Here is a 19,600-nt window from a genome sequence, read left to right as displayed (position 1 = left end):
AATAAAGAAAATGAATTACAAATGTGTTTATTTAAGTTGAGCATAATTATTATAGAAATTATAATAATACAATCGAGACCGCTACCAAAAATCTACCTCCTGGGAAAGTTACTTTTATTCATAAAGAAATTTCAAGGTTTATTCCGTTTTAAACAAAGCTCGTCACAATGATAAATTGATATTATGATAAACATGTAAGTATTAAGCTTAGTTTTTATGTAATAATTATAACAATTGAGGGACATTAAAGCAGTATATTCCGAACAATTAACATTGAATTATTAGGCATTTTTAACCATGCAAGAAAAGAAAATAAACAAATGTATTGTTACGTGTATTATGATTCGTTACTGATCATGCAGGCATAATATCTTCAAAAATAGCAACACTATGACGATCAAATGAATAAATAACCAGCATTCTGATGTCAAATACAATTTTCGTTTACTATCCGTAGAATAATCAACTATCCATGAAGGAGTAAATAAGATACACACATAATACATTCGAAATAAAAATGCAAATGGTTACTGTATAAATACACATTTTCACTTTTATTAAGTGTTATGTGATTATGCATTGTGAAGAGGAAAGTAGTACTATTATGAGAATGATCTTATTCACGGTTTGATATTTACTACAGAACTTTATGCAATACAAAGGTTATAGATAATAATGTTTAGCATTTTTTCTCATACTTAAAGCATAAGTATTATTTTACAACTTGTTAAACAGCCAGCACTCAATACAATACTACTTACACCTATAATCTTAAATAAACTGATTATTTTCCGAAGAGAAACAACAATTTTACTAGAAAACCAAACTTTACCAAATGAAGCCATATAAACTCGACTATGAATACCAACACCAGCAGACATTAAAAAAACGCAAGAGTTTAATACATATACTCTACCGTAAACTTACTTGGTTCGTCCGAACTTTGCGGCCAGATGTAACGGTGTCTGCTCCTCTTCATTCTTGCTGTTGATGTCTCCTCCATTCTTCAGCAGACACTGAATGCCATTTATGAAACAGAAAATTAGCATGTATAAGACAATAATACTGATAAAAAGTGAACAAGAGGGTGAACGGCCTTAAGTCGCTCACCTGAGACCCAGAGGAATTTTAATGTTCTTTGAAGGTAGGATTCACACGATTTTTTACAAGCCCAACACCATGGCAGCCATGTTTTTAAAAAGCCACAATTATTAATGAACTCAGCCTAGAAATCATCACAACACATTGTTTTTGGTTCTGATCAAGTAACATGATGAACCAGTCAAAACTGTGACTTCTTGAGTGTTTGAATAGTTTTACTACAGCCACATAAGGATAACTGCCCCGCCCATGGCGACTTGGCGAATGATCGACCTTTAACTGGAAAAGAACCATAGAACACTTTTCATGGAAAAATCATTAGAACAAAGCACGTTTCATGAAGAATGCTCAAGCAAATGCGACTTCTAGACTGTTTAAAAGGTGTTCCTAAAATTTGACCTAATGACCTAGTTTTTCACCCCATCAGACCCAGTTTCAAACTCATCCAAGATATCGTTGGGAGGAATGTTCTCACCAAGTTGATGAAGAGTGGGCAATAACTATGAGTATTTGCTAGCTTTTTCTTTTGATTTGACCTAGTGACCTAGTTTTAAACACTGCATGACTTTGCACTCAGCCAAGACCAAGTCTCATGAAGATTGGAAATAAATGTGGCCACTAGAGTTTACACAAGATTTATCTTTTATTTTACCAAGTGGCCTCAAGAGTTTTCATTATCTTATATATTAATTTGAACGTAGCTTTTGATGCCGCGTTTCCTAATTTAAACACGGTTTAGTTAAAATTGAGACAAATTATCCAACCATATTCCATTAAGATTGGGCATAAATGTGGCTCCCTAGAGTGTTCACAAGTATTCCTTTGATTTGACCATTTGACTTAGTTTTTTTTTTCTCCATGTTATTCAGTTTGAACCCAGCCAAGTAAGCACGTTTTGACCAAGTTTCAAGAAGATTGCGTGATAAATGTGTCCTCTTAAGTGTTGGCTTGATTTTTCTAAAAACTGGCCTAGTGACTTAGTTTTTAAAACCCACTGACCCGGTTTCAAACTCGGCTGAGATATCGTTGGGAGAAATGTTCTGACAAAGTGTCATAGAGATTGGGCAACAAATGTGACGGACAACGGGCGATAGATGACGCAAAATGAGGAACAAACGAAAGGCAATCACAAAAGCTCACCATGAGCACGTTGTTTGCAGGTGTGCTAAAAAATACAAACACCATTCTGATGTACGTTTACTATTCCCTTTAAATGTACAGGAGTTGCATTTAAGAGACCTTGAAACAAATACCACATTAACAGTCATTACATAGAGAAACCCCTTGGGTTTTTAAAAATGAAATGCTATGCAAGGCAAAAATGGTAATTTATGAACAATTGAGCATGTTTATGCCCTAAAGTCATATAACAGTAACAATTCATATAAAACGTACATAAAATATATGTTCGCTTTTGTACATATTTCTTGCGGTTATAATTTCATTGTATTATTGTTGTTATTTTTCAGCAAGCACATTTAGTTTAATCAAAATTATACAACAAATCATTCAAATTATTCACCTTAACAATTGGCAGGAATCCTTTCATAGCAGCGATATGCAACGGGTTGTTGTTGTAGCGATCACTCGTGTTCACATGAGCTTTCACTTGATCATATTGCAACAAGGCCTGGAAATCAGCAAAGAAATATATATTAATACAGGTGCTGCTTCGTCACAAATGTGACCGTTTTGTCAGATGTGTGCAGGGGGCAAATAACTTAGGAATGTTTGGGTAATTGGAAAAAAGGAGTGCCTTGCAAATCTAACCTTCATGGAGATGACATAATTGCAGATCCAATTTGATCTCCTGAAAAAGTTGAAAGTAAACCGCAATCTTATATCATGATATGCTACTGACATGCTTATTGCTCAGTTATATGGCCCATAAATCAGGCATTGGTGGATCATAGAACTAGAAAAGTGTATTGAACGTCTACACTTCATTGTGATGACATATTTTAAGTTTCAATTTTATTGCTTGAGAAATATGGATGTAGTTCACTCCACAAACTCTAAGCATTTAACACAGACTGACTGATTGAACAACCCACCAAGAAACCATCTGACAGAGGGGCTCAAAAAATCCCAGTCCCTCTCCCTTGTTTGCCAGGTTTATATCATTGAGCTTATTGGCGTTTCTCATAGCATGAGTATGACATAAATGTAAATTTCACCTTTGTGTCGAAAACTTATAATTATGTTAATTTTCTATGACTATAACTTTTATACAACAAGGTTTTCACAGATTGTATCTGGTGACCCAGTTTTTGGACACATTACCCAGATTCAATTCAAACCTGATCTATATTGTCAAGATGAACATTTGGACAAAGTTTCATAAAAAGTAATTAATAGATTTGGCTTCTTGAGTGAAAAACAAGTGTTCTTAAATTTGACCTGGTCACCTAGTTTTAGGACACACATTACCAAGATTCAAACTCGGCCAAGATATTGGGAATATAAACATTCTAACCATGTTTATTAAGATCGTGTAAAAATGTGGCCTGTAGAGTGGTAACTAGAGAAAAGTTGACGACGCACAAGGCACACTACTTGACGATTGACACTGTATATAGAGCGATAACAAAAGCTCACCTTGAACACTCAGGTGAGCTAAAAATTGTTTGGGTTCCTCTTTCTTAGGCAATTTATTTTTAAACATGGGTCTTTTTTTTCAACAAAGTTTACAATAAAAAAGCAATGTTATTAAAAATATAGGAAGTATATGCTACTAATTGTTAACCAACGGAATTGTCCAAGTGACACTTAAAATAAAACAGTAGACACATAAATTATCATTAACAAAGAAAGAATAATAATAACAAGGCTATTGTCAAGCAATATGGTCCCCTACCCGCTCCACCATTGTCAGCAATTCCACCATTTTCAGATTATTATTTTTTGGTTGCCATAGCAACCACAATTTTTGACGTAGGAACAAAATGAAATGACGTGCATAATGTCCATATTGCCATCTATCCATGTTGCAAGTTTCATTAAAAAATATTAAGAACTTTTAAAGTTATCGCAGGATCCAGAAAAGTGTGACAGACAGACTGACTGACAGACTGACAGACTGACTGACTGACTGACTGTCTGACAGACGGAGTGCAAACCATAAGTCCCCTCCGGTGAAACCGGTAGGGGACAATAACACCACATTTAAATAGCGCCCTTTTCATACAATATTGTGCGTTCAAAGGCGCTTTACAATAAAAGAACAATAATTATAGTCAATATTTAAACAAATATTTAAATATATGATTCAAGATTCAAGATTTTATTTACAGCATTTCCAGAAGGCCAATGACCCATGTGGACTCATTTTAGTGCATGTATAATAACAACAGTAATAGACATATAAAATGATTATAAAAAAACAAACATGAAATTATGATTATTTAAATAATAATTACATAACTAGTGTGAATAAATACATTGCAGCAGGCAATATATGTGATCCACTTAGATTCCTGCTTTGCACAAAACCGAAATAAGCAAAATACGAACAATAAATTCTAAGAAGTAATTAAAACTGACATTGACTTTCCTATATGCAATAAGCGTTTATTTGTACAAAAGTGGTAAAATAGTTTGATGTTAAAATAATATGTGTAAGACAACAATGTTAACCGTATCAAGCATCTGTACCTGAAAATGAATCATGACTGCAGCCGGTACAGTGATTGGGTCAACCCCTACCTACCTGCCCCCGCTACAACGGGTCTGCCTAAATACAGTAATGTATACATTTTAGCTTAATGTGGCGAAATGAGGCGTAATGGGGCGTAATGTATATATTATTTCAAAGCCGGGGCTTATTTTTCGGTATAAATATGGTTTTTATATATTATTTATTAATTATGTATTATCTTCATTAGTATTAAGGGTCGATGCTCTCAGAGCCCGGCACTAACCGCTTAAGGCCGATAGCCCATGCCGACGTTTCACTCATAAACCCTTATTTATTCACTGCTTCATTCAAAATAATTATTAAACATTACTCGTTATAGACGTTTACAAACATATATGATTTCAAAAAACACCTTAGAAGTTATTGATAAAATTGAAAATAAAAATATAAGGTGTCACAGGTAAGTACTTATGATTTTTCTACACTATATACAACGCTTCCTCACGCTTTAATAAAATCCAAACTTGTTTCTTTGATTGAAAAAACTTTTGCTAGAGAGAAGTGTTTGTATCTTGCTTTAAACACTAAAACAGCTTTTTTTTACTAATCAGATATTAGATAATTACATCATTTGGACTGGTCTTGACTTTTGAGCAGCACTTACTTTTCTTCTAGATAACTTGTTTGTTGAATGTAATGGTAAAATATTTAAACAAATTATTGGCGTTCCTATGGGTACTAATTGTGCGCCACTTATAGCTGACCTTTTTTATATTGTTATGAAAGCGAATTTATGTTAGAATTATCTAAAACTAAGCAAGTAGATTTGATTAATTGTTTTAACCTTACTAGTAGGTACATTGATGACATACTTAATTTAGATAATCCATTATTTGAACAATATATTCACAAAATCTACCCAAAAGAACTAGTCTTAAATAGATCGTGTATATCCAATACAGACGCTGCGTATTTAGACTTACATTTAACGATTAATAATAATTTGATCAAAACTAGTTTATACAACAAACGGGACGATTTTAACTTTGAAATTGTGACTTTTCCGTTCCTTGATGGCAACATCCCTAAAGGACCTTCATATGGTATTTACATTTCGCACTTGGTACGTTATGCCAGAGCATGTTCGTGTATTAAAGATTTTAATGATCGTAATCTAATATTAACAAAAAAATTGCTAAAACAAGGCTTTTTGTATCATAACCTAAGAAGTAAATTTGCTAGATTTTACTCTAAGTATGGTGATTTAATTTCAAAATATAATGTTTCTTTAAAATGGCATTTAAATAATTGAATCTCCCATCCATCATTTTACGGAGATGTTTTGAAGCGTGTCCGCAAATTAAAATATGTTAAACCAAATGTTCATATTAAACTTTTCAATTTAATTAACTTGTTTTTATCAAAAGGATACGATGCTTATGTACTTAAAAACACGTGTTTGATGGTTTTCGATTCACTATATCTTTCTTCTCTTAAAATTTGGAATCATTAGTGATATTATAGGCATTTTTCAATGTTGAACAAAAGTGTGTCTTTGTGTCGTATGAACAAATCTGCATGAAAACTACATTTGGACTCAAATAGTACATCAAAACATTTCTGTCGTCAGTTGTCAAAACACCTATATACTGTTTGATTCCAATAATGTCGCTTTAATGGAATTACTATTTTTATATATTTGATTCTTCATATTTAATCAACTAAACTTGTTTTATTAAGACATTTTTCATTGTTGAACAAAATTGTGTCTTTGTGTCGTATGAACAAATCTGCATAAAAACTACTTTTGGACTCAAATCGTACATCAAATCATTTCTGTCGTCAGTTGTCAAAACACCTATATACTGTTTGATTCCAATAATTTCGCTTTAATGGAATTACTATTTTTATATATTTGATTCTTAATATTTAATCAACTAAACTTGTTTTATTAGTAGTACAATTTTGCAGTAGCCCCCCATAAATAGTTTTATTATTACTTTACAGTACCGCCCCTGGATTTTTTTCACGTCATTGTATCTTCGCCTGTCAATTACGTCATAACTCTTTCTCTGTTCCTGGGTACATGTAAGCTACATGCATAGGTCATTGGGTTTATAACGTTCAACTTTATTTATATTTTCTCTCTGATAGGCGTTTTTTTTAAATTTAATTATTATTAATTTAATTTTTAGCAGTCACCTTAACAACCAAGCAATGTAATATGGAATTTTTACACCCATTATTGCTGCTTCTTCCTGTATTTGCGCAATGATTATCTGAACTATTAACTTTATGACGCTATATTTTTAAATCTTTTTCTATAAAGAAGGAATGTAGTTGACACTTGTTTGTAGTTTCATTTTATCGTTCGTCAAAAAGTTGTAACTCTGTTGCTCTGGTATCTTCAATACCATTGAGTAATTACATTGTAATCAAATTGAATGCGTTTTAATTCCCTTTTATTATTGTTTGATTTGAGTTACAATGCTATGACGTTAAATTTTATTTACACTTAAATGTATTATGAATATTGTTGGGCAAAGTGTGAGGTTGAACGCTCTATAAACGGTTTAAACTCCCAATGCTTTGCATTGACCGTTCCAAGGCGATGACCCCAGCTTTATTCATATTTTGTGTTTATGTTGGTTTGTATTGTGCTGTATTGTGCTGTTTTGTACTGTTTGGGCAATCGGTCACTTGCCTTAAATAAAGGACCAACTAATTGTTTTTAATGAAAATTCAATACTGCTCCAGCAGCTGGAGTTTCACTTCTTTATATTGTCTTGAACGTTCCAATTGTTTCAGAATTCCGAATATGGTCCGGTAGAGCATTCCGCAAATGGCGCAACACTTGTGAAACTTCTTCCTCCATATATCACATGGCGATCTAATTTTGGTGGTGGTTGAAGTCTTAGTGATTTTTCAGATCTCAAAGAACGTGATGATATTTTGGGTTTAAACATGTCTTTGATATATGATGGTGCTCGATCGTGGAGAGCTTTGTCTGTCGTCATTAGGATTTTAAATTCAATGCGGCGGTTAACCGGTAACCAGTGTAGCTCTTTTAACACCGGTGTGATGTGTTTATTCCGCCGAGTTATTGATAAAATACGTGCTGCTGTGTTTTGCACCTTCTTAAGTTTGTTTAGAGTTGTCGTTGGTACCTCAAAGAGAAGGTAGTTGCATTAGTCCATGCTTGATGTGACAAGGGAGTTGACCAGGGCCTTTGTTGCGTCTTTTGACAGATAGTGTCTGATGTGGCTGAGCTGTCGTATGTGTGAGATACATGATCTTGAAATTGAGTTGACATGTTTTACCATATTTAATTCAGAGTCCATAAACGCACCAGATTTAATTTCTGCGTTTCCAATTTGTACAGTTATATCGTGGATGTGTGTTTGATTTTGTTTGGAGGAGAATATGATGACTGCGGTCTTATCTGCATTTATCTTCAGCACATTTGGTTCATCCCATCCATTAAACAATATCCGTCAGACAAAGTTCAACACGCTTTAAGATTTCCGCTTTTGACATAGGGCTTTTTGGTTCAAAAGACAGATATAATTGTCCATCATCGGCATAGAAATGATATTTCAGAACATGTTTCTTGCATATCTGAACTTCTGGTTTGGTACACATTGTGAAAATTTTCGGACCCAACACAGACCCTTGAGGTACACTGAAATCAATTAGCACTGGGTCTGACAAATTTCCATCAATTGTAACTGTTTGGTATCTATCACTTAGGTATGATGTTATCCATTCTAACGGTTTTCCACTTATGTTGAGCTGTGTTTTAAGTCGGGTTATCGTGCTTATCCAAAGATCTTAGAATTTCATTTTGAACCGTCATCAATGAGGTTTATGTAGAGTGATATTTTCGATATGCTGATTGGTTTGGTCCATGTAGGTTATTTAATGTCAAATGGATTCTATGCGAGAATCGATTACCTTTTCTAACACTTAAGATTAGAAGGAGAGTTTTGAGACAGGTCTATAATTTTTAAAGTATTTGCATCGAGATCAGACTTTTTCAATAGAGGCCGAATACGAGATTGTTTAAAAGATTTTGGGACATACCCTTTTTCCATAGAGGCATTCACTACTTTCGTGATTGACGGTAACAATTCATTAATGCATTATATCTAAAGCCAAGTTGGAACAGGGTCTTATTAACCCGACTGTGTGTCTGATTTTGAAATGATGTATTTAACCTCTTTCTCTGAAGCCGCTGATATTTCGACAAGTGGTTCACTTTGTATTCTAGAATTTTCTTCACTCATCAGAGATGGTTGTGTTTGGTTTTTCGATGTTGATGTCAGTTCTGATTACATTAATTTTATTGATGAAGAAATCACTAACATTCTGTGCTAAGTCTTTAGAAGAAAACTTTTTGGCAGCACAACTTCGTCGGTATTTCGGAGAAGCTGTTTTGATGTCTTTCTTACAAAAGAATTGTATTGCACTGACTGATTTGAGAGAACAGTTTTTGCACATGGATTCTCTAAATACTCTCTACATACATTTATAGGCGCACTCTGGAAAAACAGGACTTAATTCATGGGCGTAAAGTGTCGTCCCAGATTAGCTAAAGCAGTGCGCTGTTATGGTATTTTTTGTTAAAAGGAAGTCTTAGCAAATTCAGTATATGGCCAGTGTCATCCCTGATTAGCCTGTGCAGACTGTACAGGCTAATTTGGGATAACACTTTACGCAAATGCGTTATGCGTCCCATTTTCCCAGAGTGAGGCTCGTATCAAACCTCAAGAGCTGACAGCTGGTTCTGCTCGGCTGCGAGGAAAATGGCCGTCTTGTCGTTCTTGTCTACTGCTGTCACATCAGCCACCTTCTTAATGAGCAGATCTACCGTTGCGGCCCTTCCGTACACGCTCGCCAGCAACAGGGGCGTGAAGTTCTCTGCATCCCGGCACTCTATGTCAGCCTCCCTATAACACAAATAAAATAATTACCAATATTCAATATCAAAATGTAGGGTGAAATCGATATATTTCTCTTACTTGTTCACCCGATAACACTTCTAATGGGTTGCTGCTGCCCGCATAAACGCGTTAAATCTGCTAACGCCCTGGTAATAGTTGAATGCGTTCAACGACAGCAGCCATGTCTGAGCATTTCTAACGAACTTGAGACAGGTTTAACTCTTTCTAAAATATTTTTGCTCAAACTCAAAGATAAGTCTGACTCAGAATCCACTATCTCCAACTTGAGCTTGTGTTTACACTCATCTAAAAAATTGAGCAAAAACTCAAGGTTGAGTCCAAATATCGACTTCAGTATGTTCGTGATACTAGGCCAAAAGCTCATCCAGGCATTAGTTCACCTGTCAAATTAGATGGGGCCTAAATCTCTTTTTGAACCCTTGAACAAAAGTTAATACGTCCATTTTGTAACCCAAACAAAGACTCACACGAACATAAGCTCAACTTGCATTGAAAGTATTCCTTGTAATTTGGCTTTGAGTTAAAACATATTGGTACATGTTTTTATCAAAGCAGTTGATTTACAAAATGTTGTCAAATTGTTTTACAACCTTATTCAGGATCTTTTACAAAAGTGTGCATTATATGAGCCTTGTTCTGGGAAATCTAGGCTTAATGCATGTGTGTAAAGTGGCGTCCCAGATTAGCCGGTGCAGTCCACACAGGCCAAACAGGTAAAACACTGTCCACTTTTATGGAATTTTTTGTTTAATGGAAGTCTTTTCTAAATGAAAATTCAATTTAGGCAAAATTGTCATCCCTGATTAGCCTGTGTGGACTGTAAAGGTTAATCTGGGATGACACTTTACGCACATGCATTAAACCCAGTTTTCCTAGAACGAGGCTCATATACATCTATCAATCATAACCCACCTACCTGTCAACCAGAAAGTCCACAACCTGTGTATGGTTGTACTGTGCAGCCTTGTGAAGGGGCGTGGCCTGCTCACTGTTTAGAGCATCAATGCGGGCGTTGTGTTCCACCAAGAGCCCAACTATACGCACATCCCCATTCACTGCGGCCAGGTGCAGTGGATACATGTACAGATTGTTGGGCATATTTACATCAGCACCTGAAATGTATTAGTAATAAACAGATTGAATACAGATCACCTTCACTTAAGTGAATGTATGACTGTGTTACTTCTGGAGTGTAAACTGCTTTACTCACCTGATTTTTTGTCAAAATATATGTCAACTGTTAAATCAATTAAAATGTATTGAAATGCACAGGCTAATCTGCCAAAAAGACAGTTTGAAAATGGCTTCCCTGTGTTTTGAATGTATTGGCAGATCAACATAGGATGATAATGATGTACTGTCTATAATTGTAATAATTGTAAGAGTCATTTCAAAGGCTTTTATAGTTGTTTACAGGGGTATCTCAGCGCTTTAGTAAAAAGAAGATTAGCGTGACAATAAACTATTCAGTAGTAACACTTAGTAGCAGGTAGAAATTGAAGAACTTCTACGAAATGCTTCTGGAATCTCTACTAAAAGATTCATAATAACTGAGTGCCCATTGAATGAACTATCAGAAATTTACTTCAAATCATTTGTTTGCACACCATCTGTTTATTTTCAAAGATTTGCAACCAGGTCGTTGTTTACACCATATAGGTCATTAAAACAAAGCTCAAATCTATATTATGATATGATATTAAACTAGAAATGTGTCCGTATGATACCGATGCCCAACTAAATGTATTTTCATGCAGAAAGGAGTGTTGTGTGACAGACACACAGCATTCATATATCTGTGTAACTGTTGTTACACATGAAGCCTATATCAAAACTGCGACATTGAGCTTTGTGTGAGCGTCATAGTTGGCGAAAGTGACATGTCTTCTTGATATAAGTTTGACAATTTATATAGGAATCCCCATGCAATAAAGAAATAGATCCAACAGTCACATGAACATTTATTAACATCATTAAAATTGTAGGACTATGCATTATTTCAAATGTCAACCACACTATTGACCTTTAAGTGAACAACATGGTTTTTGCATGCAACACATCGTCTTGATAGGATTATAATTTGCGTCCATTTATTTTTAATCCAATCATGCACAACAAAGTTATTGGTCAGACACAAACATGTACTCTCACTATATCCAAATGAAGAATATAATTGTCTTGTTATGATGAAAACAATATAAAGAAGTGAAACTCCAGCTGCTGGAGCAGTATTGCATTATCATTATAAACAATTAGTTGGTCCTTTATTTTAGACAAGTGACCAATTGCCAAAACAGTTCGAAACATCACACAACGAAACAAGATACACACATACAAGAATAAAGCTGGGGTCACCGCCTTGGAACGGTCAAAAACCACAAAATTATGAGCCAGACACAAAATGTCCCAAGCATACACACCTACACATACAAACACACAAACACATGGACTGGGGTAAAACTATATGCGCTTTGGTCATTTATCCATCCAATGAATACTTAAATAATTTTTTTTATCAGTATCAATGTATCATATTTGTTCAAAAGTGAATGAAACACTTTCAAGTTCAAGTGCATTTTAAGCGATGTGAGAAAACAAGTAATGCTCACGTTTTTCCAGACAAAGTTTTACGATTTCAAAATGGCCATTCTCCACAGCTAAACTCAGACAGGTGTTTCCATCTATGTTCTGGTCTGTAACCATCTGTAATGAAAAACCAATTGTTGCAATGTTTGGGGCTGCTTGGCTGGTCATCATTATGACATTTAACCTAAATTGTGGATTTCTTTTACTTATATTGTACCAAATATTTTCAACCTGAGTACCAACAAGTAAATAATCAATTATTTTAACAGAAATGTCACGTATTGACAAAAATTTAAGTCCCAAAGTAAGTTCTTATAAAAAACATATACACATTTTTTTAATTAGTTTCATATAAAATATAAGATTGCTCCACTATTTTTTATTAATAATTGATGACATTTTTTCCATTTGTAAACAATATTGTCAGTAACACCATCAAAATACAATAAAGCGCTACTGAGCAAAGATTTGTATCTAAGTGTAGCTCCAATGGCAAAATCCCTTGTCTTGAATTTACCAACAAATAATTCAGATTCTATAGACATACACTTTGAATGGTAACCCATCCGTCTTGGCGGGCACCAGCGTTAAACAACTTGTTCACGATGTCAAATGACCCGTCGGTGCAGGCTTTGTGCAGAGGGGTGGATCCCTCGCTGTCTTTGCATCGCAGATTCACGCCAGCACGGATCAGCAATCGCACGATGTTGAGTTGCCTGTAGGAGGCCGCCATGTGCAGAGGAGTCATACCTTGCTTGTCTGCAGCCTATCATAGGGTGTAGGAAAAAAATTAACAAGGAACCATGGTCTTCAGCCAATAGTAGGATGTAAGAAAATTAAAATCAACTTTCAAAGGTTGCCATAGCATAGTGGATGTGGTGTCTGCCTAGAGACCGGGAGGTCACAGGTTCGATTTTCAATGTGGGAACATTCTTTAGACCCCATAGACACCAAGTATTGGTTCTACCCAGGAAACAGATTTGTTAGTTTTTAATAAGCCTTACGCTTTTGATGCAATCAACCATAAATGAATAGCTTTAAACTTAATAGCGTCTTTTTCAGTAAGACTGTTATATTGTAAAAGATAAAAATAATTCGCAGAATGCAAATTAACAAAATTTGAACACAACAAAATTCGACATTCTGTACCTGTTTAATATCACTGTAAGTTTGCATTAGCAGGGCTTCCCCTGACTCAAAATTTTTGTTAGCCCAATTTTCCTCCCTATGCCAAAAATGTTGTCAGTAGGTCCATTTTATGGTTATTTAGGAAGAAAATGTGGTAGCCAAATAGAAATTTCTTTAGCTCGATGTGTCAATTTGTAGTCATTGCCTTATTTGGAAAATGACTCAAAAAGCCCTGTTAAGGGAAGTAACCCCAGTAATCCAGCACCATGATTCTCTAAATCATACAAGATTGCTTCTTGCCAAGAAATGTTCTCAAAATTGCAGCTATAAGCACTTTAACGCATTCAAGCTAAAATCCATAGATGATAAATCAAGCTAAAATAAGCAGAGTTACCATAAAGTCTCCGGTTGTAATCATCCTTACCTCTATGTTAACCTTGCTGTTGCTAAGCAACTCCTCACAGGCCACCTCGTTGCATCTCATGCACGCAAAATGGAGCGGGGTTTGCCCATAGAGGTCACGGACGTTGGGGTCACTGCCTCGGCCAATAAGGAAGTGGATGACACTCTTCTGTTTCTGGGTGTCTTCTGTTGAATCGATGGGAGGAATTGTACCAGTATCCTATGAACAATAGTTGTAATTATATATATATAATGCATGTACATAAAGTGTCTTCCCAGATAAGCTTGTCAAGTCAGCACAGGCTAATCAGGGACGACACTTTCTGCTTTTATGGCATTTTTCGTTGAAAGAAAGTAACATGACTTTTCCTATCAATAGGTTCAGTCATCATTTTGATAGATAACACTAAACTGTTTAAATAATGTGTATATCAATCATTAAATACAGCTTCTATAGAGTGATTAACACTTGACATACTGTATAAAAAGGAATATTTTCATAAGTATTGACTGAATACAACATTTGTAGCAATTTTTGCTAAATTTTTAACATTTTTTTTTTTCAGATGTAAGTATAATTTTCAGCAAAAAAAAATAAATAAATAAAATAATGAATGTTATATAATTTTCTAGATAAAGAACGTTAACAAAAGTTTTCTTAGAAATACGTCTTAAAATCTCAACTAAAAGTGTGGCAGAATCTATAGGAATGGGCAAAGGTATAGAAAAGAAGAATACAACAATCTGTAACAAAAATCTCAACTAATTTGTGTGGCAAATCTATAGGTATGGGCAAAACTTTAGAAAAGAAGAATACAACAATCTGTAACAAAAATCTCAACTAAAAGTGGGGCACAATCTATAGGAATGGGCAAAACTAAAGAAAAGAAGAATACAACAATCTGTAACGTGGCAAAATCTGTAAGAATGGGCAAAACTATAGAAAAGAAGAATACAACAATCTGTAACGTGGCAAAATCTATAAGAATGGGCAAAACTATAGAAAAGAAGAATACAACAATCTGTAACGTGGCAAAAACTATAAGAATGGGCAAAACTATAGAAAAGAAGAATACAACAATCTGTAACAAAACTCTCAACTAAAAGTGTGGCAAAATCTATAGGAATGGGCAAAACTAAAGAAAAGAAGAATACAACAATCTGTAACAAACTATCGAGGCAGAGCTCTTGTACTAAAAGCTTCTTACTTCATCCTCATTAATGATTTTCTTTTTAGTTTCACGCTTGAATCTCGCAGCGTAGTGCAGAGCCGTCAGATTCTCATCGTCATGAGCATCAATATCTGAAAACACAACAACATAATAACATGGCCTAAAAATAGTTTATTGTTATAATTATCAATATAATTGATTTTTTTTAAATTACATATTTACTGAACGTCGTTTGATTATAGCTCATGTTTTCAGTGTATCTACTTCCTTCAATGGAAAATTACATCCAGCATGCATTTATTCATGTTTAAATAAATTATTCAAGCAATTACATGTATATTGAAACAAAAGAGTTTATTTTGTGATTGACATCAATACAATTTAGTTGTGTTAAGCAGAACATTATATTCACACTGCAAAAACAAAACGAACCATCCTCTGGAAAACTGTCCTTAACTCATGTGCCTACAATGTCACACAGACTGCACAGGCTAATCAGAAATGACACTTTCCGCCTTGACTGGATTTTTGTTTAAAAGAGACATCTTTCAAAGAAAAATTCCATTACAGTGAAAAGTGTCGTCCACGATTAGCCTGTGTGAAGTGCATTAAACCCAGTTTTTCCCAGAGCGTGGCTCATATATATTTTTCTCATACAAAACAAAAAAGGAGCTTACCAGTATTTCAAGGTTTTTCCCAGAAGGCAATTTTATTTCTGGTGCATTAAAAGCACTGAAGTCGAAATAAGAAATAAAAAGTGGAATGGACTTTATTTTGTTGTTTTTTCTGACACAAACAGTGAATTTCATTTTCTTAAGGTATGTTTATTATATTTTACTCTGTCTATACTTTTAGTACAAGAAGCAGATTTTGTATTCTTTTCATTAAAAGTAAAAGTGTTTTCCATCAGTGACACTGAATTGTTTTAATGTGTTTATGCATGCATGGTCAGAGATCCAATTTTTAGTAGTTTTTTAGCACAAAACCCTAAATTACTACAGTTTTGTGAAAATAATAATTTTAATGATGCAATTATAAATGCAGGTGTATTTTAATAACAATTCTTCATAATTTATAAATACAAAAAATATTTTTAGTAACACGGTTAATTCCAAAATTAATGTCTCAATCCAACTTCACATAATAGTGTTCACAAATTAAAATCTAGTAACTAAAAGAAACAACATTAGAGCCTCGTTCTGGGAAAACTGGGCTTAATGCACAGTATGCACAGGCTAATCAGGGATGACACTTTTCCCTTCACTCAATTTTTTTTTACAACAGACCTTCTTTAAACACAAAAGCAGAAAGTGTCATCCCTGATTAGCCTGTGTGGACTGCACAGGCTTTTGTGAAATGACACTTTAAGAAGATGCATTAAGCCCAGTTTTCCCAGAACCAGGCTCATGATAATGCTTATGTCATACCAGCTCCACTGTCAGCCAGCAGTTTGAGCATGCCCAGTTGATTGTATCGAGCTGCGTAGTGCAGAGGCGTCAGATTGTCCTCATCCCGAATGTTTATTTTCTTCTTCACACTGGCACCCATGTTGCTAAGCAGAATTTTAGCACTTTTGACATCACCCATCCTCGCACACTGCAAAATATACAAACATAATTCAGTACACTATTTTTCATTACTTTGGTGGTGGTTCTAAAAAATTTAGATTGAAGATATTATTTTACTCATAGAACTTACATTAGTCAACTGAGGCTTTCAGTTAACCCTTTGCATGCTGGGAAATTTGTCGTCTGATAAAATGTCCTCTGCTGAATTTCTAAAATTAGCATTTTCTTCTATTTTTTTTAAAGAATACTATCAGAATGGCAAACATTTTGGATCCTGATGAGCCGCCATGTTCTATGGCGTCTCATCTGGATCCAAACTGTTTGCAAAGGCCTTCAAAATTCGGTTCCAGCACTGAAACAGTTTAATGGGTACACCAGTTCTGCCCTATAGGTTAAAAGAAATGTTCAAAATATTGAGTTTGGTGCAGATCAAATGAAAGTTGTTGGAAACCGGGAGTGGAAAAAACAACTAAACACACAAGGGCCATAAATCTGCAATTTTTCCTGAAACAATTCGGTCCATCATAAACTTTTATTGACTTACCTGATGTAACGTGAGGTTATATATTTCATTGCTGCTTTCCACGTTGGGTAAATGACGCATAGCTGGGGTCCTTTCACATTTAGGGGACAGCCCCACTTTTTTGAGAGCTAGATCGGTCATCTCCACATTGACCCTGTGGCCGTCAAAGGGTAGGGGCGGATTGTTGGTCCCCTTGATTGTCAAATGACCAGTGTTCAAGTTCTGCAACAATGCAATTTGATATGACCTTGATATGAAGTGTAAAGTAAAGAATACTTCATAACATACTTAGCTCTGGATTACATTGGAATGTTAAGCCTTACAATCCAATCTACATGTATTCTCAAATTTACATATAACTGTGAATTTCAATTCAAACAATTCATATTTATCACATGCACAGACAATTTTTTTCTTATTCCATCATTAATTTGTCATTTTGAAGTTGGCTGCACTTATCTTCAGATTCCCATTCCATTTAATTGGGATTAAAGGTAAAAAAAGTCAATAACTGGTCTAAGTCTAGTAAAACGTACAATGTATCTTTCACACTATGGGAAAACAGGGCTTAATGCATGTGCATAAGAAGTCGTCCCAGATCTGCACATGTTTTTCAGGGCTCACACTTGACTGGATTTTTGTTGCGAACCGATTTCCCTAAAACAAAAAATTCATTAAAGTGGAAAATGTAGACCTTGAGTAGGCTAATGCACAGGCACAGGCTAATCTGAGACGACACTATACGCACATACACATAATCCCGTTTTCCAAGAGAGCAGCTCATTTGTTTTCAACACCAATGTTAACAACACTACATGTATTTGTTACTGAAAAATTAAATCAAAATGTTGACAATGATATTTCAATATGATTAAAGTTTTGTGCAGTAGCAATTCACAAAGGTTACACATGATCTGTACACATTTTGATGGGTTGATATTCAAATTCATAGTTATAGCAATGTAATTTTGGACACTAATGTTGTAAAATATTTTTTATATAAAATAATGTTTTATTGTTACAACAAAATATCATTTATTGTTTATATTCGTATTATCTAATGTCAAAAGTCAGGTAATAAGATTCCTGGTAATTGGTGTACCTATTATATAACAATTGTGCATAACAAACATGTATACACATGTATTAAGCTTGCATAGTGAACCAGCATAATAAGCCTGTATAATAAACCTGTAAAATAGGCCTGAATGTCAAGCTTGTAATACACATGTAAAATAAGCCTGCAAAACAACAAGCACTATTTTCGTTTATATAACATGATTGTATAAAAAAGCCTGTAAAACATGATGGTATAATGAACCAAGCCTTCATAAGAAGTGTGTATCAACGCATGATTTATTTCAAGTACAGGGTATATAGACAGGGTATATAGACAGAGTTATTTTTACTCCTCTCCTTATTATGTTTACACCTTTCAGTAATAATACACTGTTTATATCCAATGCATGAGTAATATACTCTTAATCTAAACCATACAAATACATGAAAGGATCGCTAATATATTTGAAAACTAATTAAGCAATTTAAAACAAGAGCTGTCTCCATAGGATGATATATGCCCCAGAAAAACGCTTTGATAGAAGTTATGAGCATTTTTCGAAACCTACATGTAAACGCAGATTTCGAAACCTAAATGCGGACCATAAGTTCAAGGTCAAGGTCACAGGGTCAAAATTTGTGTGCGTATGGAAAGGCCTTGTCCATATACACATGTATACCAAATATGAAGGTAACATCTGCAGCAACATGGAAGTTATGAGCATTTTTCGAAACCTAAACACAAAGTGTGACGGACAGACAGACCGCGGACAGACGGACAGACAGACAGACAGTGCGATCACTATATGCCCTCCTTCAGGGGCATAAAAATGTTGTTTATTTCACTGGCTTCATTTCATTGCGCTTAAATGCATTTGTTAAGCAACATGGAAAATCAACTTAAACAATGCCAGTAAACACAATTTCCCTTGTGCATTATGTTTGCTTTGCAAGAAATCTTACAGATTTTGTGTACAAACTCTGCAAAAACTGTTTTCTACTTTGTTTGATCTTTTCACAGATATCAAACGACGCTCTAATTTTGATAACATTATGATTATAGAATATTATCAGTTAAGTCTGTCATGAAACTAATTGATAATATTATACTTAAATTGAGTTGGAGTTCACAACATAACTAAACTTCCTCTGCAATGATTGAAATACCCCCATGCCAATTTGTCAAAAGACATTGGTATAGGCAGTTCTGTTGTAAGAACTATTTTCCCAAAAAATGCAAGCTTCCTTCCTATCAAGTTTCATCTTGATACCTCATATAAAAGAAAAGATATACACTGGACAAAGTTTCAGCATCAAAATTTAAAAAGCAATAACTGTTTAATAATTAATTATGTAAAATGGTTCTTGTGACCCAATACTAAGCTCCCATCATTGAGATCTATCAGGTATAAAAAGTAGTTGCAATAATCCATAATCAATAACTCCCAGCTATTGACCCT

At 34.6% G+C, this 19,600-nt stretch overlaps 1 protein-coding gene across 1 annotated transcript in view; it reads right to left on the bottom strand.

The window, feature by feature from the left end:
• LOC127852967 (transient receptor potential cation channel subfamily A member 1 homolog) overlaps positions 1–19,600 on the bottom strand; it is a 42,253-nt gene that overhangs the window by 21,352 nt on the left and 1,301 nt on the right. Inside the window, exons 2-11 of the mRNA XM_052387059.1 lie at positions 17,103–17,303; positions 16,418–16,586; positions 15,027–15,121; positions 13,841–14,038; positions 12,836–13,054; positions 12,312–12,405; positions 10,619–10,814; positions 9,504–9,687; positions 2,624–2,731; positions 928–1,016 (exon numbers count right to left, since the gene is read on the bottom strand). Coding sequence (XP_052243019.1) covers positions 928–1,016; positions 2,624–2,731; positions 9,504–9,687; positions 10,619–10,814; positions 12,312–12,405; positions 12,836–13,054; positions 13,841–14,038; positions 15,027–15,121; positions 16,418–16,586; positions 17,103–17,222 — 1,472 coding nt within the window. The 5' untranslated portion in view covers positions 17,223–17,303. The remainder of the gene's footprint in view (positions 1–927; positions 1,017–2,623; positions 2,732–9,503; positions 9,688–10,618; positions 10,815–12,311; positions 12,406–12,835; positions 13,055–13,840; positions 14,039–15,026; positions 15,122–16,417; positions 16,587–17,102; positions 17,304–19,600) is intronic.

This window comes from Dreissena polymorpha, chromosome 12 (assembly GCF_020536995.1).
Source record: "Dreissena polymorpha isolate Duluth1 chromosome 12, UMN_Dpol_1.0, whole genome shotgun sequence".
Lineage (NCBI taxonomy): Eukaryota > Metazoa > Mollusca > Bivalvia > Myida > Dreissenidae > Dreissena > Dreissena polymorpha.
Note: the sequence above shows the minus strand (reverse complement) of the source record. Positions and strands in the feature narration are given on the sequence as shown.